The 23,592-nt window shown below is 50.8% G+C and overlaps 1 protein-coding gene across 1 annotated transcript in view; it reads right to left on the reverse strand.

Annotated features, from left to right (window-relative positions):
• Positions 1–23,592, reverse strand: part of LOC123770803 (goosecoid homeobox) — a 44,002-nt gene continuing 20,410 nt past the window's right edge. The window contains exons 2-3 of the mRNA XM_045762961.2: positions 21,427–21,632; positions 1–660 (exon numbers count right to left, since the gene is read on the reverse strand). Coding sequence (XP_045618917.1) covers positions 148–660; positions 21,427–21,632 — 719 coding nt within the window. The 3' untranslated portion in view covers positions 1–147. The remainder of the gene's footprint in view (positions 661–21,426; positions 21,633–23,592) is intronic.

The raw sequence follows: 23,592 nt of genomic DNA on the forward strand, positions 1-23,592 counted from the left end.
CCTTTCTACCTGTCATTATACAGACCTCAGCCGACCAAAAGGTGCACAATTTGGCCGAGTTGGTACAACCTTGGCCAAGCAGCTGGAGGGGGGTCTTGGCCGAGAAGGGAAACTTTGGCCCATCAAATGGAGAGTTGGTTTAGCAAGTTACGTTAACTCAATCTCGGAGCAATCAGTGGAGACCCGTCTCCGCTTGGCGGCGTGGAGGTCCTCGGCGGCCATCAGGTAGGCCGTAGAAGCATCCAGAGCGCCACTGAGGGCGTGCTGGGCGGCGGGCGCGGGGTCCTGGTGGCAGGCGTGGGCGGCGAGGAGTGGCGACGCCATGGCAACTTCCGCGCGTTTGCTGTCTGCCTCCACGGCCGCCATCTTGGCCGGGGAGAAGAATGGCAGGATGCCGCCGCCAGTGGTCGTGGAGTCGCTGCAGCCCTCCCCCGACTGTGACTTCCCCGGGGACGACCCCGAGGCTTTACTCTCCGCCGAAGTGAGGTTCTCGCGGACTTCGTCGTCGCTGCTGAGGTCAGGGTCGCGGGCGTCGTCCGCGGCGGCGTGGTGGGAAGGGTCGTGGCTGCTGCTGCTGGAGTCGTCACGAAGTCGCCTTAACCGCTCCTGTTCCTCCCGCTTCTGCTTGCGCCACTTGGCCCGCCGGTTCTTGAACCATACCTGCAGACCACGACAAAGAACCGGTTAGTGCTTGACCACACGAGGAGGAGGGGGGCGGGGGGAGTGGTAACAACGTGACAGGAGGAAATAAGAGGAAGAATGGAATTACTTCAAATATGTGACAAGAAGGCATAACAAAGATGATTAAAGGCACGGGAAGTACATCACAATATTTCAATGAAAAATAGCATAAAGACCAACTAATTTGTATATTCTTAAGTAATACAATATATATACAAATATAATTATATTGATAAATTATATATATATATATATATATATATATATATATATATATATATATATATATATATATATATATATATATCCACTAGAAATAATATATATATATAAATGAAAAATATTATATAGAGGAGAAATATATCATTCATATATAATACATATTCAGAGGGATCTGAAGATGTAGATCTGACATATGTTATACATTGTACATCTCAAACACACGGATCATCTCACACACAGATGTATCCGTCTGTATCTGTACACCAGTTGATTGACGGTTGAGAGGCGGGACCAAAGAGCCAGAGCTCAACCCCCGCAAACACAACTAGGTGAGTACACTCACACCTATATTTAGCCTTACCAAGGTCTACCCCCTACACCAACTATTCAGACCCTCCCCAGGGTGCAGCCCACAACAGTTGCTTGACTCCAGGTTCTTATTTATCTACTTTGACAACTGAGAATTAAAGGACCCGTGCCCAACCGTTTCTGTCGTGGCCAGAGACTGAACCCTGGTTCCGAGTCGAGGACGGCGACCACTGAGCATGCAATTTGTGTCTTCCCCCACTCCAAGAAGGTGGTGGGGGTGCTGTGGCCACCGTGGGAGGGGTGAGAGAGAGGGTTACTATGGGAGGAAGGGAGAAGGAGGCGCTGGAAGACTTGTATTAGTGGGAGCGGAAGCCCTGGACCACCGCCTGCTGAAGCCCACATCGCCACGAAGCTCCTCACTACCACTAGCTCCTCCAGTGTGCTGCTCTCTCTCTCTCTCTCTCTCTCTCTCTCTCTCTCTCTCTCTCTTCCACACCTCCATCCCTCCCTCACCTCCGCCCCTTACCACCAACACCATGCTTGACTTAACATATAATCTCCTTAGACAAGAACCTCCATTGAGGCACTAACTTCCTCCCACACCTGTAACCATTCCTCCACACATCTGCGATGAGTCTCACAAGCCCTTAACTCTTGCACTCCGTCCCATGACATAATCCCAAGATAAGAGGAGGAAATGTCTCTGATCTCCTCTACTGAATACTTACTCAGTCTTCCCCCCACCTTTCTTCACCTAATTTACACTTAATTCTTTTTTTCCCTTGCCCCCCTTCTCCCTACTCAATGCTCACCCCCATCTCTCTTCCCCTCTCCCACACACTCAATATTCACCCTATCCCACATCATTTGGCTCGTCACATAATGCCCGCGACAGATTGAAGTGGAACAGTCTTACCTGAGGCACCGCCTCTCCCATATCCTTCCTTCCCAGACCTCCCTTCCCTGCTACACTGCCTCTCTCTCCTCCCCTCCCTCTCTTATGCATTACCTGTTGCTTCTTCTTCTTCTTGAGGTCTCTCGCAAGACAATGAGCGGGAGAGTGTTAGTCCTCCTGGTGTGTGTGTGTGTGTGTACTTACCTAGTTGTGCTTGCGAGGGTTGAGCTCTGGCTCTTTGGTCCCGCCTGGTGTGTGTGTACTCACCTATTTGTGTCTGCAGGATCGAGCATTGACTCTTGGATCCCGCCATGTTTATATGTGTGTGTGTGTGTGTGTATGTGTGTGACAACACATACCGCAACAGCACCGAAGTCCAGGATCGTTCTTAGACCACCAGTTGGGTTCATTTCCCTCTGGATGTGTGGTCACCGTACCAGGATGACTGTTAGACCGCCTATTGCGTCTTCTTCCTTCTGAATCCTCCGGATGTGTAGTTCTACCCTTCCTCGATGGCTGTTACACCTTCAATTGGGTCGTGACTCGTCCCGTTACATCATCACACCTGTGGTTGCGTCGTTAAGATACCAACAGCGACTGTCTCCCCTGTTCCTTGTAGGGCTCTTCACCCGTCCAGTTCACGCTGTCGTGGTTTTCCTTTTCGAACAGCCGTCGTGTCCCGTTCTCATTTCCCGCGTGTTCTGTCGCCGCTCTGCTGGAGCCCTTTTGGCCTGCCCCTTCCCGCCGTTTAGGGGTGTCGGAAAAACGACATCATTTACTAGCCTTTAATACAATATAATGATAATATTGCTGCTGATTTTGTACTAACAAATTAACCCAAAGAATATTCTTTAATCATTCAAAGTAAGAGAGAGGCAGTAGTCATTTTTCACCCTGTAGGGTTAAACGTGTCGGGTTTAGCTAAGCCTGAAACATGGCTGTTTTCGCTATCGAAATAAATCTATTAACATAAGAAATAAATTAATATAAATTTATTTAAATGGAACCCGACCTGGCCCCTAGATCTACGAGCTCTAATAGAAATGCCACAAGAGGAAGAACACGCCCACAAGAGGCAGGAAAGTCACAGGGGCCCGGAGAATACCTCACCGTGGGTGCTACAAGAGGCAGCTGGCTCTAGTACACAAGATTGATTGATTGATAAAGATTAAGCCACCCAAGAGGTGGCACGGGCATGAATAGCCCGTAAGTGGTGGCCCTTTTGAGCCATTACCAGTATCAAGAGATGATACTGGAAATCTGTGGAGGCACAACTGCACCCTGCGTGACGGGAGATGTCTCCCGGACCAAATGGTGTAGTACACAAGATTGATTGATTGATAAAGATTAAGCCACCCAAGAGGTGGCACGGGCATGAATAGCCCGTAAGTGGTACAATTTTTTTTTTCCCAGTGTTCTGAGGTTGCATTTAACCATCAAGCTGTTATCGTGGGGGAGGATACTGCTTCACAGTCTTTATGAGGGTGTCCAGCTGCTGGACACCTTTGTTGACCAGGAGAGTGGCTGTGTTGATGGCTTCAGGTAGTACACAAGATTGATGATTGATGAAGATTAAGCCACCCAAAAGGTGGCACGGGCATGAATAGCCCGTAAGTGGTGGCCCTTTTAAGACATTACCAGTATCAAGAGCTGATACTGGAGATCTGTGGAGGTGCGAATGCACCCTGCATGACGGGAGATGTCTCCCTTGTGAATGTGTTAAGATGAAGATGAAGCCACCCAAAAGGTGGCACAGGCATGAATAGCTCGTAAGTGGTGGCCCTTTTGAGCCATCACCAGTATCAATAGATGATACTGGAGATCTGTGGAGGTGCGACTGCACCCTGCGTGACGGGAGATGTCTCGGGACACACGACCTAGTACACAATGCCGATCCCTCGCTATATAGTGTTCAGCTCCTCACTTGGAATGAGGGAACTACCAGAGAGTTGGAGAATGGTTAATGAGGGGGGCAAAATATAAGAAAGAAGGAAGACAGAAGCCACTGAACTACAGACCAAGATAAACAAATTTCTCCTGCAAGATACTACAGAGTCAACTTAAAAAGCGACTCGTAGGCCACTGAAAAAAAGATGAATTTAGTCTCCAGAAGAAAAGAAATTGCGCTTGACTAATTAAAAGTTTCGTGAGAAGACGACAACAATATAAAAAGGAGAGAGAGAGAGAGAGAGAGAGAGAGAGAGAGAGAGAGAGAGAGAGAGAGAGAGAGAGAGAGAGAGAGAGAGAGAGAGAGAGAGAGAGAGAGAGACAGACAGACAGACAGACAGACAGACAGACAGAGAGCTTGGGCAGATTGCATCTTCCTTGATGGTTATAAAACTCTTGACGCTCACAAAACATTCTTATTTTACCTAGAGAAGTAGGCTAGTGTATTGGCAAGAGTGAAAGGCTGGGCGAGGGAGTACCTTCCAGGAAGGAGACAAAGGGTCATGGTAAGAGGTGAGATCTGCTAATGAGGAAACATAATGAGTGGAGTACCACAAGGAGCTAATTACTAATCGATACTAATTACTATCGATACTAATTACTATCGATACTAATTCATTGCATATTATTATTGGTAAATATATATGATCAGAGAGGGACCTAAGAGCTGTTGCTTAACTCAACCAGTACATATAGGTGAGTACACACACGCACACACACACACACACACACACACACACACACACACACACACACACACACACACACACACACACACACACACGAACAAGGGGACACAGGTGGAAGCTGAGTACCCAAATGAGCCACAGAGACGTTAGAAAGAACTTTTTCAGTGTCAGAGTAGTTAGCAAATGGAATGCATTAGGAAGTGATGTGGTGCAGGCTGACTCCATTCACAGTTTCAAATGTAGATATGATAGAGCCCAATAGGCTCAGGAATCTGTACACCAGTTGATTGACGGTTGAGAGGCGGGACCAAAGAGCCAGAGCTCAACCCCCGCAAGCACAATTAGGTGAGTACAATTAGGTGAGTACACACACACACACACACACACACACACACACACACACACACACACACACACACACATACACACACACACACACAGTTTCACAATCTTGTTTCTGATATATGTAAATGATCTCCCAGAGGGTATCGATTCATTTCTCTCAATGTTTGCGGACGATGCTAAAATTATGAGAAGGATTAAAACAGAAGAGGACTGTTTGAGGCTTCAAGAAGACCTAGACACGCTGAAGGAATGGTCGAACAAATGGTTGTTAGAGTTTAACCCAACCAAATGTAATGTAATGGAGATAGGTGTAGGGAGCAGGAGGCCAGATACAAGGTATCATCTGGGAGAGGAAATTCTTCAGGAGTCAGAGAAGGAAAAGACTTGGGGGTTGATATCACGCCAGACCTGTCTCCTGCAGCACATATCAAGCGGATAACATCAGCGGCATATGCCAGGCTGGCCAACATACGAACGGCATTCAGAAACTTGTGTAAAGAATCATTCAGAACTTTGTATACCACATATGTCAGGCCAATCCTGGAGTATGCAGCCCCAGTATGGAGTCCATATCTAGTCAAGGATAAGACTAAACTGGAAAAGGTTCAAAGGTTTGCCACCAGACTAGTACCCGAGCTGAGAGGTATTAGCTATGAGGAGAGACTACGGCAATTAAACCTCACTTCGCTGGAAGACAGAAGAGTTAGGGGGGACATGATCACCACATTCAAGATTCTGAAGGGAATTGATAGGGTAGATAAAGACAGTCTATTTAACACAAGGGGACACAGGTGGAAACTGAGTGCCCAGATGAGCCACAGAGATATTAGAAAGAACTTTTTTAGTGTCAGAGTGGTTGACAAATGGAATGCATTAGGAAGTGATGTGGTGGAGGCTGACTCCATACACAGTTTCAAGTGTAGATATGATAGAGCCCAATAGGCTCAGGAATCTGTACACCTGTTGATTGACGGTTGAGAAGCGGGACCAAAGAGCCAGAGCTCAACCCCCGCAAGCACAACTAGGTGAGTACAGTGATGTGGTGGAGGCTGACTCAATACACAGCCTCAAATGTAGATTTGTTAGAGCCCGATAGGCTCAGGAACCTGTACACCAGTAGATTGACGGTTGAGAGGCTGGACCAAAGAGCCAAAGCTCAACCCCCGCAAGCACAACTAGGTGAACACAACACACACACACACACACACACGCGAATCATTTCAGCAGCGAGTGGCGCCGCTAGACCCAATTAAAAAAAATATCCTTATTGCACACCGGCGTCCGAACGGCGTTTAATCAGAGCAGTGAGCCAGCGACCGTCGGCGCCATCACCATCATCACATCATCATCACCATCATCAGGGACGCGCCCACCCGCTCCGACAAGGTACAAACACACACTGAATTTTCCCTTCCAAAACGCAATTAAACTCTCATCCAGGTAATACGGAATGACAGCCGGCAGGGAGGTGATGGAGTGAGAGATGAGGGAGGCTGAGGTGAAGAAGGGAGAGGCGAGAGGGAGAGAGAGAGAGAGAGAGAGAGAGAGAGAGAGAGAGAGAGAGAGAGAGAGAGAGAGAGAGAGAGAGAGAGAGAGAGAGAGAGAGAGAGAGAGAGAGAGAGAGAGAAAGAGAGAGAGAGAGAGACAGAGAGAGGAACAAGATAAACGCCAGAGGGATATAAAGGAATATATGTAATCTGCTCTTCGGTATTGGAACCGAAGGAGGAACAGGAGGAGGACGAAGAGGAGGACGAAGAGGGGGGGAAGAAGGGAAGAGAAAGGGGGGGGGGGTGAGAGAAGGGGGAAGGGGGGGGTGAGAGAGAGGAGAAGGGGTGGCTATGCGGACACGCGTATGATCAACAGCGCGGCAGCAATGTAAACTGACTGGCCAATTAACGATCACGGCGGCTGGAGCGGCTAATTGGCCGATGACAAACTTTGAGTCTCGCCGGCTAATGTGACAAAGACGGCTCCCGCCGACCAGACGCGGCGCACGCCACTCTCACCTTTATGCTCCGCCGAGAATTTCATTTTACCGCCGCCCCCCTGTTGTTTCACAGTTAATAAATGGTGGATAGAGTTTGCCAGATTCAGGCCAAGGGTCAGAAAAGTTGATGGGTGGGTGAGTGTGTGTGTGTGGGTGGGTGGGTGTGTGTGTGTGCGTGCGCCCCTGTATATATATATATATATATATATGCAAACAAGCCTGAATGGTCCCCAGGACTATATACAACTGAAAACTCACACCCCAGAAGTGACTCGAACCCATACTCCCACAACTGGTATGTACAGGGACGCCTTAATCCGCTTGACCATCACGACCGGACATAAGGAAGTGATAGCCGAGGCTATATGAACCACTTCCCCGCCGGCACTCGGATGGTAATCTTGGGCATAGCATTTTATCAAATCACCTCATTCTTTGGGGCACACGTGAGGAACACAAATGCAAACAAGCCTGAATGGTCCCCAGGACTATATACAACTGAAAACTCACACCCCAGAAGTGACTCGAACCCATACTCCCACAACTGGTATGTACAGGGACGCCTTAATCCGCTTGACCATCACGACCGGACATAAGGAAGTGATAGCCGAGGCTATATGAACCACTTCCCCGCCGGCACTCGGATGGTAATCTTGGGCATAGCATTTTATCAAATCACCTCATTCTTTGGGGCACACGTGAGGAACACAAATGCAAACAAGCCTGAATGGTCCCCAGGACTATATACAACTGAAAACTCACACCCCAGAAGTGACTCGAACCCATACTCCCACAACTGGTATGTACAGGGACGCCTTAATCCGCTTGACCATCACGACCGGACATAAGGAAGTGATAGCCGAGGCTATATGAACCACTTCCCCGCCGGCACTCGGATGGTAATCTTGGGCATAGCATTTTATCAAATCACCTCATTCTTTGGGGCACACGTGAGGAACACAAATGCAAACAAGCCTGAATGGTCCCCAGGACTATATACAACTGAAAACTCACACCCCAGAAGTGACTCGAACCCATACTCCCACAACTGGTATGTACAGGGACGCCTTAATCCGTCTTAATTCCTGGGGACCATTCAGGCTTGTTTGCATTTGTGTTCCTCACGTGTGCCCCAAAGAATGAGGTGATTTGATAAAATGCTATGCCCAAGATTACCATCCGAGTGCCGGCGGGGAAGTGGTTCATATAGCCTCGGCTATCACTTCCTTATGTCCGGTCGTGATGGTCAAGCGGATTAAGGCGTCCCTGTACATACCAGTTGTGGGAGTATGGGTTCGAGTCACTTCTGGGGTGTGAGTTTTCAGTTGTATATAGTCCTGGGGACCATTCAGGCTTGTTTGCATTTGTGTTCCTCACGTGTGCCCCAAAGAATGAGGTGATTTGATAAAATGCTATGCCCAAGATTACCATCCGAGTGCCGGCGGGGAAGTGGTTCATATAGCCTCGGCTATCACTTCCTTATGTCCGGTCGTGATGGTCAAGCGGATTAAGGCGTCCCTGTACATACCAGTTGTGGGAGTATGGGTTCGAGTCACTTCTGGGGTGTGAGTTTTCAGTTGTATATAGTCCTGGGGACCATTCAGGCTTGTTTGCATTTGTGTTCCTCACGTGTGCCCCAAAGAATGAGGTGATTTGATAAAATGCTATGCCCAAGATTACCATCCGAGTGCCGGCGGGGAAGTGGTTCATATAGCCTCGGCTATCACTTCCTTATGTCCGGTCGTGATGGTCAAGCGGATTAAGGCGTCCCTGTACATACCAGTTGTGGGAGTATGGGTTCGAGTCACTTCTGGGGTGTGAGTTTTCAGTTGTATATAGTCCTGGGGACCATTCAGGCTTGTTTGCATTTGTGTTCCTCACGTGTGCCCCAAAGAATGAGGTGATTTGATAAAATGCTATGCCCAAGATTACCATCCGAGTGCCGGCGGGGAAGTGGTTCATATAGCCTCGGCTATCACTTCCTTATGTCCGGTCGTGATGGTCAAGCGGATTAAGGCGTCCCTGTACATACCAGTTGTGGGAGTATGGGTTCGAGTCACTTCTGGGGTGTGAGTTTTCAGTTATATATATATATATATATATATATATATATATATATATATATATATATATATATATATATATGTGTGTGTGTGTGTGTGTGTGTGTGTGTGTGTGTGTGTGTGTGTGTGTGTGTGTGTGTGTGTGTGTGTGTGTGTGTGTGCGTGTATGTGCGTGTGTGCATGAGTGTGTGAGTGCACTAGTTACGCGTCCATTGGCTTACTGGCCTCATTAGCGATAGTGCCGCCTGAATTCATTTAAAATATCAATGAAATAGTTTAAATAACAAATTTGAAATATAAGCGTTGCCAATTATTAACGACTTTCCATTTTGAACTTTAACCGACGCGCGGGGACCGTTGTTTTAAACGCTTCCGCTAATAATTATCCAACCATTATCGTACATCAATATATGTTTAGTAAAACAAATGTGTCTTAGAGTACCTGTGGAAATGTCGTCCAGATTTTACGTCCAATTTCCCAGGAAATTATTAAGATTCCTGGAATCCCTTCGTGTGAATCAATGTCTTGTCGTATAGTTTCTTCGTGCTGAATAAAATTAGGATTATATTTCTGGAAATATATATATATGGAATTTTTGTTTAGGATATTTTGGATCATTTCTATATATGTGACGTTCATCTGGAGTCATTTTTGGATATTTGGTGTCATTTTTTGGGCATTTGGGGGATCATTTCGTGAATATTAAAAATAATTTATGGTCATTTGGGCTAATAGATAGATTTAGTGTCATTTCCGAGTATTTGGTGTCATTCTGTATATTTGGATTAATTCTGGATATTTGATGTCATTTCTGGATACTAAATGTTAACAACTAGGAGTGGAAATTATAACTACGTAATTCAGCTCAGGTTGAACGTGCATTGTGAGTAGTTTGAGATTAGCGTTGACCCGATAGGTCACTTTGACCAAATGTGTAGTTAGGAAGGTCTTAACTGCTTTCACCAATTGGTCTTCAGCTGAATATTTTATGATGTTCCATCACCCCCCATTTTAATATATTCCATCCCAACCCCCCCTTCCCCCTCCCTACTCCAGAAACTATCCCCCCCCCCTCCATACCCTCGACGCGTGCCCAGGGCCCCCCCCCTTTTCTGGTCGTAACAACCAATTCGTCTCAATGATTGACCAACAGATAAAATCCTCTCTCTCTCTCTCTCTCTCTCCTTGTCAACACGTTAGGTTGAGTGTATACACATCTCTGCTCAACTCATCTTGTGGCCCAGCAGCACCAAAAGTGGAGCCCAAGAGGATGCATCACTCTTAGTCTATCTCCTATCCTTCCAAAAAACTTCACGAGCATGCAAACCTCTCCTCAACATATTAATATGGGTGGTACTAAAGGTGTGGAGGGGGGAGGGAGGGTGGGTTACAGGTGAAATCACCCTCTCCTCCCCCCCTTATCATGTCAAATTGTCGGTGGGGTTTAATAGGGGGGGGGGCGTAGAGGGGGGTGCAGACATAAAAGATCGACCCCCGGAAAAGCACGGGGCAAGAACGTGTTACATGACCCCTCTCTCTCTCTTATGGTGTAAAGAGGGGGAGTGAAGGGGCAGCTGGAGTGGGAAAAAAGGGGAAAGAAAATGGGGGCGAGTGAGGGAATGAGTGCAAGTGAGTATCAGGGTAGTCACAATTACGTGGCTGAAGAATGTTGACCAGACCACACACTAGAAGGTGAAGGGACGACGACATTTCGGTCCGTCCTGGACCATTCTCAAGTCGATTGTGTCGAGTATCAGGGTAATTAGGAAGGAAGGTGTTAGAGGGGAATATAAGGCAAAGTCTTGGAAGACGATGAGAGTATTAGGATATCAGGGGATGAAGGGAAGGGAAGCCAGGAAGGGTGGTCAAAGGCATAGGGGGTGAGAGGGGCGTTGACACACCTGGCGGACAATGTCTAACATTAGGGGGTAATCCACGTCTTATCTCCCCCCCCCTTTTCCCCTTTCCCTTCTACACTCCTCCCTCCCTCTCTCTCCCTCAAAAAGGGAGCTGTTCTGGCCCCCTTCTACTGCAGCTGTCAGGCTGTTCCCTAATCCCCCTGCCGGAAGGCAGGTGAATAGGTAAGTCAGGAGGTAGGGAGGAGGAGAAGGGGCAAGCTAGATAAGGTACACACAAGGGAGGTAGATCGAGAAGGAAGGAGAAAGGCAGAGGAGAGAGGGAGGTAGATAAGAAGGTAGGAAGGTAGGGAGTTGTGAGGAACCAACCCTACCCTCGCCATTGTTACCTTGGTGTCGCAGCACCTGTGGGGAAGGAACGAGTCCTGTAGTGGGGTGCGGCTCCTGTCTATCCACCTCCCCCCAACCCCCCTAACTTCCGTCCCAGCGCCCCCCCCCCCTCTCAGGGCAGTTATCATAACAATGACTGGTAACCGAGAGAGGAGGATAGAGGAAGGCGGGGCGCACAGTACCAGGAAAACGTGTTGGGGTGACGCTATATCCCAGGAGGGAGGGCTTACGGGCTATTCATGCCCGTGCCACATCTTGGGGTGGCTTAATCTTTATCAATCATCAGAGCGGTGGCGCTGTAGTCAGGTTTGGGAAGGGGGGGTTGTGGCACTGTACCGTGATGAGGGGGGGGAGAAGGGGGGGGCAAGCAACCCCCCTACCATCGAGACTGTACACAAAGAGGTGGATCACATTAAGGTGATCCACCAATCAGAACATCAGTATTAGTTCTACTGATCTTCTCATTGGTCCATCACGTCAATGTGAGTTCCTTTTCGTGCTTTTGAAGAGAAACGTGGGAGGTTGAACTCCTCCCACGTTACATACATATATATATATATATATATATATATATATATATATATATATATATATATATATATATATATATATATATATATATATATATATATATATATATATATATCCAGAACTATATAAATATATAATTTTTGAAAAAATGCAGTTTCTTATTTCATCAAGGAGATAATCTGAATTTTTGGGGTGTTACGGGTGCTGCTTGAACGAGCCCAGCCTGAGGTAAGGATACAGGGGGTGAGGGGGGGCAGCTGCTGGGGCCAGACCTCCCCAGGCGCTGATGGGGGGGACGGAAGAGAATAGGGTGGTGGGGGGCGCGGAGCAAAGGGGCAGGAAGTGTCATGGGTTTACAAACGGTTAGTATACTAAAAGGAGACTCATTAAAGGTTTTAAACGGGGTTTACCCGATGAGAGGCTACCTATCCGAAGACACTCTATGCTGGTCACTGTCAGAGGGTTTAAGTACGTTTATTGAGGCTATAAAAATACATCTCATAAGGATAGCGTAGCTTAGGCTACTTCTAACCCTCCAGTCAGCAGGCGGCGCTAAAGGGACTCCCAAGGGGCTAGGGACTAGACCTAGCCACCTTCAGGTCCCCAGGCCGGGCACAGGCCGGCCCCAGGGACGCTCCTCAACCTCAACAAATACAACCAACAGAATCGCAAAAACAGAACATACAATAAACAAATAAAACAAAAGTCGGGATAACCTGATCGCTGACACGTGGCGCAATTTCTTTCAAAATGGCGGGAATAGTTGCTCAAAATGACGGCATGGGCAAGGTGGGCACGCTGAGTGGGCACAGGGGGTGGGCACACGGGATGGGCACACGGGGTGGGCACACAAGGGGTGGGTAAGATAAGCTCCCCAGACTCTTCTAAGATCACAAAATACATGGAATCACAGCATCTCCATAACCCCGGACAACATGGTTTCAGAACAGGGCGCTCTTGCCTGTCGCAGTTGCTGGACCACTATGATATGGCATTAGATGCTATGGAAGACAAACAAAACGCTGATGTAATTTACACAGATTTCGCAAAAGCTTTTGATAAATGTGACCATGGTGTTATTGCACATAAAATGCGTTCAAAAGGAATTACCGGGAAAATAGGCAGATGGATCTACAATTTCCTGACTGACAGAACCCAATGTGTAATAGTCAACAAAATAAAATCCGGACCATCAACCGTGAAGAGCTCAGTCCCCCAGGGTACTGTGCTTGCTCCAGTACTTTTTCTCATCCTCATATCGGACATAGACCAGAACACAACCTATAGCACTGTATCATCCTTTGCAGATGACACTAGGATTTTCATGAGAGTTGGCAACATAGAGGACACGGCAAACCTCCAATCAGATGTAGATCAGGTCTTTCTATGGGCTACAGAAAATAATATGGTATTCAACGAGGATAAGTTTCAGCTCATGCGCTACGGAAAAATTGAAAACATAAAAACAGGAACCACGTACAAAACGCAGGCAAATCATAACATAGAACGAAAAGGCAATGTAAAGGACCTGGGTGTACTCATGTCGGAAGACCTTACCTTTAAAGAACACAATAAAGTAGCCGTCACAACTGCAAGAAAAATGACAGGTTGGATAACAAGAACTTTTCACACTAGAGATGCTATACCGATGATGATACTTTTCAAAACGCTTGTGCTATCTAGAGTGGAGTACTGCTGCACAATGACAGCCCCTTTCAAAGCTGGAGAAATTGCTGACCTAGAGAGCGTGCAGAGATCCTTTACTGCTAGAATCCACTCAGTAAAACATCTAAATTACTGGGACCGACTAAAGAGCCTAAATCTGTACTCCCTTGAGCGCAGGCGGGAGAGATACATAATAATTTACACGTGGAAAATAATTGAGGGGCTGGTCCCAAACCTGCACACAGAAATAACACCACATGAGACCAGAAGACATGGCAGGATGTGCAGAATACCCCCGTTGAAAAGCAGAGGTGCAACAGGTACTCTGAGAGAGAACTCTATCAACATCAGAGGCCCGAGACTGTTCAACACGCTTCCACTACACATAAGGGGCATAACTGGCAAACCCCTCACAGTGTTCAAGAGAGAACTGGATAAGCACCTCCAAAGGATACCTGATCAACCAGGCTGTGACTCATACGTCAGGCTGCGAGCAGCCGCGTCTAACAGCCTGGTTGATCAGTCCAGCAACCAGGAGGCCTGGTCGACGACCGGGCCGCGGGGACACTAAGCCCCGGAAGCACCTCAAGGTAGCCTCAAGGTAGCTTAGAGCTGAGGGGAGATGTGCTCTAAGAAAGCGCGGTCCTTCCCGCTGATATCAAGGCCTCAGATTTGAAAATTAAATAACCGCTGCTACACAAACACCGCCGCCACCTTACCTTGAGGTGGTTACCTTGAGCTGCTCGCAGCTTGACGTATGAGTCACAGCCTGGTTGATCAGGTATCCTTTGGAGGTGCTTATCCAGTTCTCTCTTGAACACTGTGAGGGGTCGGCCAGTTATGCCCCTTATGTGTAGTGGAAGCGTGTTGAACAGTCTCGGGCCTCTGATGTTGATAGAGCTCTCTCTCAGAGAACCTATTGCACCTCTGCTTTTCAACGGGGGTATTCTGCACATCCTGCCATGTCTTCTGGTCTCATGTGATGTTATTTCTGTGTGCAGGTTTGGGACCAGCCCCTCAATTATTTTCCATGTGTAAATTATTATGTATCTCTCCCGCCTGCGCTCAAGGGAGTACAGATTTAGGCTCTTTAGTCGGTCCCAGTAATTTAGATGTTTTACTGAGTGGATTCTAGCAGTAAAGGATTTCTGCACGCTCTCCAGGTCAGCAATTTCTCCAGCTTTGAAAGGGGCTGTCATTGTGCAGCAGTACTCCACTCTAGAGAGCACAAGCGTTTTGAAAAGTATCATCATCGGTATAGCATCTCTAGTGTGAAAAGTTCTTGTTATCCAACCTGTCATTTTTCTTGCAGTTGTGACGGCTACTTTATTGTGTTCTTTAATGGTAAGGTCTTCCGACATGAGTACACCCAGGTCCTTTACATTGCCTTTTCGTTCTATGTTATGATTTGCCTGAGTTTTGTACGTGGTTTCTGTTTTTATATTTTCAATTTTTCCGTAGCGCATGAGCTGGAACTTATCCTCGTTAAACACCATATTATTTTCTGTAGCCCATAGAAAGACCTGATCTACATCTGATTGGAGGTTTGCCGTGTCCTCTATGTTGCCAACTCTCATGAAAATCCTAGTGTCATCTGCAAAGGATGATACAGTGCTATAGGTTGTGTTCTTGTCTATGTCCGATATGAGGATGAGAAAAAGTACTGGAGCAAGCACAGTACCCTGGGGGACTGAGCTCTTCACGGTTGATGGGCTGGATTTTATTTTGTTGACTATTACACATTGGGTTCTGTTAGTCAGGAAATTGTAGCTCCATCTGCCTATTTTCCCGGTAATTCCTTTTGAACGTATTTTATGTGCAATAACACCATGGTCACATTTATCAAAAGCTTTTGCGAAATCTGTGTAAATTACATCCGCGTTTTGTTTGTCTTCCATAGCATCTAATGCCATGTCATAGTGGTCCAGCAACTGCGACAGGCAAGAGCGCCCTGTTCTGAAACCATGTTGTCCGGGGTTATGGAGATGCTGTGATTCCATGTATTTTGTGATCTTACTTCTTAGCACTCTATCAAAAATTTTTATGATGTGCGATGTTAGTGCTATCGGTCTGTAATTTTTTGCCGCTGCCTTATTTCCTCCTTTATGGAGTGGTGCTATCTCTGCTGTTTTTAGTATGTCAGGGATAACGCCAGTATCTAGGCTTTGTCTCCACAGAATGTGAAGGGCTTGCGATAGTGTTTTTTTACAGTTCTTGATGAATATGGAGTTCCAAGAATCCGGGCCTGGTGCAGAGTGCATAGGCATACTGTTTATGGCTTCTTCAAAATCTAATGGGGATAGGGCGACGTCTGATATGTGATTTGATGTTGGTATCATATCCATGGAAAATTCATTTGGGTTATCAATCTTTAGTGCATTTAATGGCTCGCTGAAAACAGAGTCGTACTGCTTCCTCAGCCACACATACACCGCCGCTACACATACACTGCCGTCACACCAACACCACCGTTACACCAACACTGCAGCCACGCCAACACTGTCGCCACACCAACACCGCCGCCACACCAACACCGCCCCCACACCAACACCGCCGCTACACCAACACCGCCGCCACACCAACACCGCCGCTACACCAACACTGCCCCCACACCAACACTGCCGCCACACCAACACCGCCCCCACACCAACACCGCCCCTACACCAACACCGCCGCCACACCAACACTGCCGCTACACCAACACTGCCCCCACACCAACACTGCCGCCACACCAACACTGCCGCCACACCAACACTGCCGCCACACCAACACCGCCGCCACACCAACACTGCCGCTACACCAACACTGCCCCCACACCAACACTGCCGCCACACCAACACTGCCGCCACACCAACACTGCCGCCACACCAACACTGCCGCCACACCAACACTGCCGCCACACCAACACCGCCGCCACACGAACACCGCCGCCACACCAACACTTCCCCCACACCAACACTGCCGTCACACCAACACCGCCGCCACACCAACACTTCCCCCACACCAACACTGCCGCCACACCAACACTGCAGTCACACCAACACCGCCGCCACACCAACACTTCCCCCACACCAACACCGCCGCCACACCAACACTGCCGTCACACCAACACCGCCGCCACACCTACACTTCTCCCACACCAACACTGCCGCCACACCAACACTGCCGCCACACCAACACTGCCGCCACACCAACACTGCCGCACACCAACACCGCCGCCACACCAACACTTCCCCAACACCAACACTGCCGCCACACCAACACTGCCGCCACACCAACACCGCCGCCACACCAACACTTCCCCCACACCAACACCGCCGCCACACCAACACTTCCCCCACACCAACACTTCCCCCTCACCAACACTGCCGCCACACCAACACCGCCGCCACACCAACACCGCCGCCACACCAACACCGCCGCCACACCAACAGTTCCCCCACACCAACACTGCCGTCACACTAACACCGCCCCCACACCAACACCACCCCCACACCAACACTGCCGCCACACCAACACCGCCGCCACACCAACACTGCCGTCACACCAACACCGCCGCCACACCTACACTTCCCCCACACCAACACTGCCGCCACACCAACACTGCCGCCACACCAACACTGCCGCCACACCAACACCGCCGCCACACCAACACTGCCGCCACACCAACACCGCCCCCACACCAACACCGCCGCCACACCAACACCGCCGCCACACCAACACCGCCGCCACACCAACACCACCGTTACACCAACACCACCGTTACACCAACACTGCCGCCACACCAACACTGCCGCCACACCAACACCGCCGCCACACCAACACTGCCGCCACACCAACACTGCCGCCACACCAACACTTCCGCCACACCAACACTGCCGTCACACCAACACCGCCGCCACACCAACACTTCCCCCACACCAACACTGCCGCCACACCAACACCGCCGCCACACCAACACCGCCGCCACACCAACACTTCCCCCACACCAACACTTCCCCCACACCAACACTGCCGCTACACCAACAACGCCGCCACACCAACACCGCCGCCACACCAACACCGCCGCCACACCAACACTTCCCCCACAACAACACTTCCCCCACACCAACACTGCCGCCACACCAACACTGCCGCCACACCAACACCGCCGCCACACCAACACCACCGTTACACCAACACCCCCGTTACACCAACACTTCCCCCACACCAACACTTCCCCCACACCAACACTTCCCCCACACCAACACTGCCGCCACACCAACACTGCCGCCACACCAACACTTCCGCCACACCAACACTGCCGCCACACCAACACCGCCGTCACACCAACACTGCCGTCACACCAACACTGCCGCCACACCAACACCGCCGCCACACCAACACTGCCGCCACACAAACACTGCCGTCACACCAACACTGCCGCCACACCAACACCGCCGCCACACCAACACTGCCGCCACACAAACACCGCCGCCACACCAACACTGCCCCCACACCAACACCGCCGCCACACAAACACCGCCGCCACACCAACACTGCCCCCACACCAACACTGCAGCCACACAAACACCGCCGCCACACCAACACCGCCGCCACACCAACACTTCCCCCACACCAACACTTCCCCCACACCAACACCGCCGCCACACCAACACTTCCCCCACACCAACACTTCCCCCACACCAACACTGCCGCCACACCCACACTTCCCCAACACCAACACTTCCCCCACACCAACACTTCCCCCACACCAACACCGCCGCCACACCCACACTTCCCCCACACCAACACTTCCCCCACACCAACACTGCCGCCACACCAACACTGCCGCCACACCAACACTTCCGCCACACCAACACTGCCGCCACACCAACACTGCCGCCACACCAACACTGCCGCCACACCAACACCGCCGCCACACCAACACCGCCGCTACACAAACACCGCCGCCACACCAACACCGCCGCCACACCAACACCGCCGCCACACCAACACCGCCGCCACACCAACACCGCCGCCACACCAACACTGCCGCCACACCAACACTGCCGCCACACAAACACCGCCGCCACACCAACACCGCCGCCACACCAACACCGCCGCCACACGAACACTGCCGCCATACCAACACTGCCGCCACACAAACACCGCCGCCACACCAACACCGCCGCCACACCAACACCGCCGCTACACCAACACTACCGCCATACCAACACTGCCGTCACACCAACACTGCCGCCACACCAACACCGCCGCAACACCAACACTGCCGCTACACCAACACTGCCGCCACACAAACACTGCCGCTACACTAACACTGCTGCCACACAAACACTGCCGCTACACCAACACTGCCGCCACACAAACACTGCCGCTACACTAACACTGCTGCCACACAAACACCACCGTTACACCAACACCACCGCCACACCAACACTGCCGCCACACCAACACCGCCGCAACACCAACACTGCCTCCACACCAACACTGCCGCTACACGAACACTGCCGCCACACCAACACTGCCGCTACACGAACACTGCCGCCACACCAACACTGCCGCCACACCAACACTGCCGCTACACCAACACTGCCGCTACACCAACACTGCCGCCACACCAACACTGCCGCTACACCAACACTGCCGCCACACCAACACTGCCCCCACACCAACACTGCCGTTACACCAACACTTCCGTTACACCAACACCGCCGCCACACCAACACCGCCGCCACACCAACACTGCCGCCACACCAACACTGCCCCCACACCAACACCGCCGCCACACCAACACTGCCGCCACACCAACACCGCCGCCACACCAACACTGCCGCCACACCAACACTGCCCCCACACCAACACCGCCGCCACACCAACACTGCCGCTACACCAACACTGCCCCCACACCAACACTGCCGTTACACCAACACTGCCGCCACACCAACACCGCCGCCACACCAACACTGCCGCTACACCAACACTGCCTCCACACCAACACTGCCGTTACACCAACACTGCCGCCACACCAACACCGCCGCAACACCAACACTGCCGCCACACCAACACCGCCGCCACACCAACACTGCCCCCACATCAACACCGCCGCCACACCAACACTGCCGCCACACCAACACCGCCGCCACACCAACACCGCCGCAACACCAACACTGCCCCCACACCAACACTGCCGCCACACCAACACCGCCCCCACACCAACACTGCCACCACACCAACACCGCCGTCACACCAACACTACCCCCACATCAACACCGCCCCCACACCAACACTGCCGCCACACCAACACTGCGGCCACACCAACACTGCCGCCACATCAACACCGCCCCCACACCAACACTGCCGCCACACCAATACTGCCGCCACACCAACACTGCCGCCACACCAACACTGCCGCCACACCAACACTGCCTCCACATCAACACCGCCCCCACACCAACACCGCCGCCACACCAACACCGCCGCAACACCAACACTGCCCCCACACCAACACTGCCGCCACACCAACACTGCCCCCACACCAACACCGTTCCCACACCAACACTGCCACCACACCAACACCGCCGTCACACCAACATTACCCCCACATCAACACCGCCCCCACACCAACACTGCCGCCACACCAACACTGCCGCCACATCAACACCGCCCCCACACCAACACTGCCGCCACACCAACACTGCCGCCACACCAACACTGCCGCCACATCAACACCGCCCCCACACCAACACTGCCGCCACACCAATACTGCCGCCACACCAACACTGCCGCCACACCAACACTGCCGCCACACCAACACCGCCGCCACACCAACACCGCCGCCACACAAACACCGCCACCACACCAACACTGCCGCCACACAAACACCACCACACAAACACCACCACCACACAAACACCGCCGCCACACAAACACCACCACCACACAAACACCACCACCACACCAACACTGCCGCCACACAAACACCACCACACAAACACCACCACCACACCAACACTGCCGCCACACAAACACCGCCGCCACACAAACACCGCCGCCACACCAACACTGCCGCCATACCAACACCGCCGCCAGACCAACACCACCACCACACCAACACTGCCGCCACACAAACACCACCACCACACAAACACCGCCACCACACAAACACCACCACCACACAAACACCGCCACCACACAAACACCGCCGCCACACCAACACCACCACCACACAAACACCACCACCACACAAACACCACCACCACACAAACACCACCACCACACAAACACCGCCGCCACACCAACACTGCCACCACACAAACACCACCACCACACAAACACCACCACCACACAAACACCGCCGCCACACCAACACTGCCACCACACAAACACCACCACCACACAAACACCGCCACCACACAAACACCGCCGCCACACCAACACCACACCAACACTGCCGCCACACAAACACCACCACCACACAAACACCACCACCACACAAACACCACCACCACACAAACACCGCCGCCACACCAACACTGCCACCACACAAACACCACCACCACACAAACACCACCACCACACAAACACCACCACCACACAAACACCACCACCACACAAACACCGCCGCCACACCTCGAAGCGCTTCGAGGTTGTTTATATATAAAAAAAACAAAAACATGATTTATGGAGTTTAGGTGTTCGTCAACTCTTTATTAAATGTAAACAAAGGCGTCAAGATTGAGGGAAGATGTAGGGGTTTCGCAAGTAGTTGCGTAAATGCTTGCATGACGACTCCTGACACAGATTAATAAGACCAGAAAGCAAATAGACATTGTTGCTTCTCACCTCCACTCTCTCTTCCTTGAGGTCGACCTTGAGAGCCAGCTGCTCCCTGAGGAGGACGTCCGGGTAGTGGGTCTTAGCGAAGGTCCTTTCTAGCTCCTCGAGTTGCTCCTCCGTGAAGATGGTCCGATGGCGTCGCTTCCTCTTGCCTCCTGCACCGGACCCCGCGAAGAGCGACGCCGAGTAGAGTCCAGGGTACTGGCTGTGTCCTGTAGGATCATAGGGCTGGTTAGTGCTGACTAGGTCCTGTAGGATCAGAGGGCTGGTTACTGCTAACTAGGTCCTATAGGATCATAGGGCTGGTTAGTGCTGACTAGGTCCTGTAGGATCATAGGGCTGGTTACTGCTAACTAGGTCCTATAGGATCATAGGGCTGGTTAGTGCTGACTAGGTCCTGTAGGAACATAGGGCTGGTTACTGCTAACTAGGTCCTATAGGATCATATGGCTAGTTACTGCTAACTAGGCCGGTAGAACGAGGCTCATGAGTACTACCAAGTACCTAGTGCCCAAACTACGACCCGGAATTACGTCAAGGGCACAATGGTTGAGACCCGCCGTCTCAACGCCCCTATAACCTGAAGAAACGCAGCCCCCAAAAAGCGCTTCAAGACAAGTTGCATTTAATGCAATGTGCAATACAATTCCACGTTGAATAATGCAATACGCAGTATAATTCTACCTCACATTCCACCTTTCTCAGCTCCAGTCTACAATTGCCAGCAGAGAAATCTCATCTGCAAGGAGGCAAAAAGAGAGATGAAAGATTATTATGCTCTTGAAAATTCTAAATCTAAAACCAAACTAAGCGCGATGCTGCAGTAAGAACACATCCGACTGCAGCAAGAACACATCCGGCTGCTGCAAGAACACAACCGGCTGCTGCAAGAACACAACCGGCTGCTGCAAGAACACAACCGGCTGCTGCAAGAACACAACCAGCTGCTGCAAGAACACAACCGGCTGCTGCAAGAACACAACCAGCTGCTGCAAGAACACAACCGGCTGCTGCAAGAACACATCCGGCTGCTGCAAGAACACAACCGGCTGCTGCAAGAACACAACCAGCTGCTGCAAGAACACAACCGGCTGCTGCAAGAACACATCCGGCTGCTGCAAGAACACAACCGGCTGCTGCAAGAACACAACCGGCTGCTGCAAGAACACATCCAGCTGTTGCAAGAACACATCCGGCTGCTGCAAGAACACATCCGGCCGCTGCAAGAACACAACCGGCTGCTGCAAGAACACAACCGGCTGCTGCAAGAACACAACCAGCTGCTGCAAGAACACAACCGGCTGCTGCAAAAACACATCCGGCTGCTGCAAGAACACAACCGGCTGCTGCAAGAACACAACCGGCTGCTGCAAGAACACAACCGGCTGCTGCAAGAACACATCCGGCTGTTGCAAGAACACATCCGGCTGCTGCAAGAACACATCCGGCTGCTGCAAGAACACAACCGGCTGCTGCAAGAACACAACCAGCTGCTGCAAGAACACAACCGGCTGCTGCAAGAACACATCCGGCTGCTGCAAGAACACAACCGGCTGCTGCAAGAACACAACCGGCTGCTGCAAGAACACAACCGGCTGCTGCAAGAACACAACCGGCTGCTGCAAGAACACATCCGGCTGTTGCAAGAACACATCCGGCTGCTGCAAGAACACATCCGGCTGCTGCAAGAACACATCCGGCTGCTGCAAGAACACATCCGGCTGCTGCAAGAACACATCCGGCTGCTGCAAGAACACAACCGGCTGCTGCAAGAACACATCCGGCTGCTGCAAGAACACATCCGGCTGCTGCAAGAACACAACCGGCTGCTGCAAGAACACAACCGGCTGCTGGTTGTGTTCTCACAACCAGCGTTGGGGACTCACATTGAACATTGCAGACTCATATTTAAAGTAATAGTGTTAGATGTATTGTAGCAACTCCTATTTTGACGTATGCTATTCATTTAATTTCTAGACAGAACCAATTCTTTAACACACGCTCGAAATAAGTGCTTTTTTGAGCACCCGAAACTTTTTAAGTGCGCTACAAAGTTAATCGTATAAAATCCAAATAATAATTTAAGGAGCTTAAAAATGCTTTGTTAGATCACAGCTTATACAGTGAAGTGGGGGAAAATGGGGGAAAATGGTGTCAAAGCTAGAGAAGAAC

Source organism: Procambarus clarkii, chromosome 56, assembly GCF_040958095.1.
Source record: "Procambarus clarkii isolate CNS0578487 chromosome 56, FALCON_Pclarkii_2.0, whole genome shotgun sequence".
NCBI classification, from domain to species: Eukaryota; Metazoa; Arthropoda; class Malacostraca; order Decapoda; family Cambaridae; genus Procambarus; species Procambarus clarkii.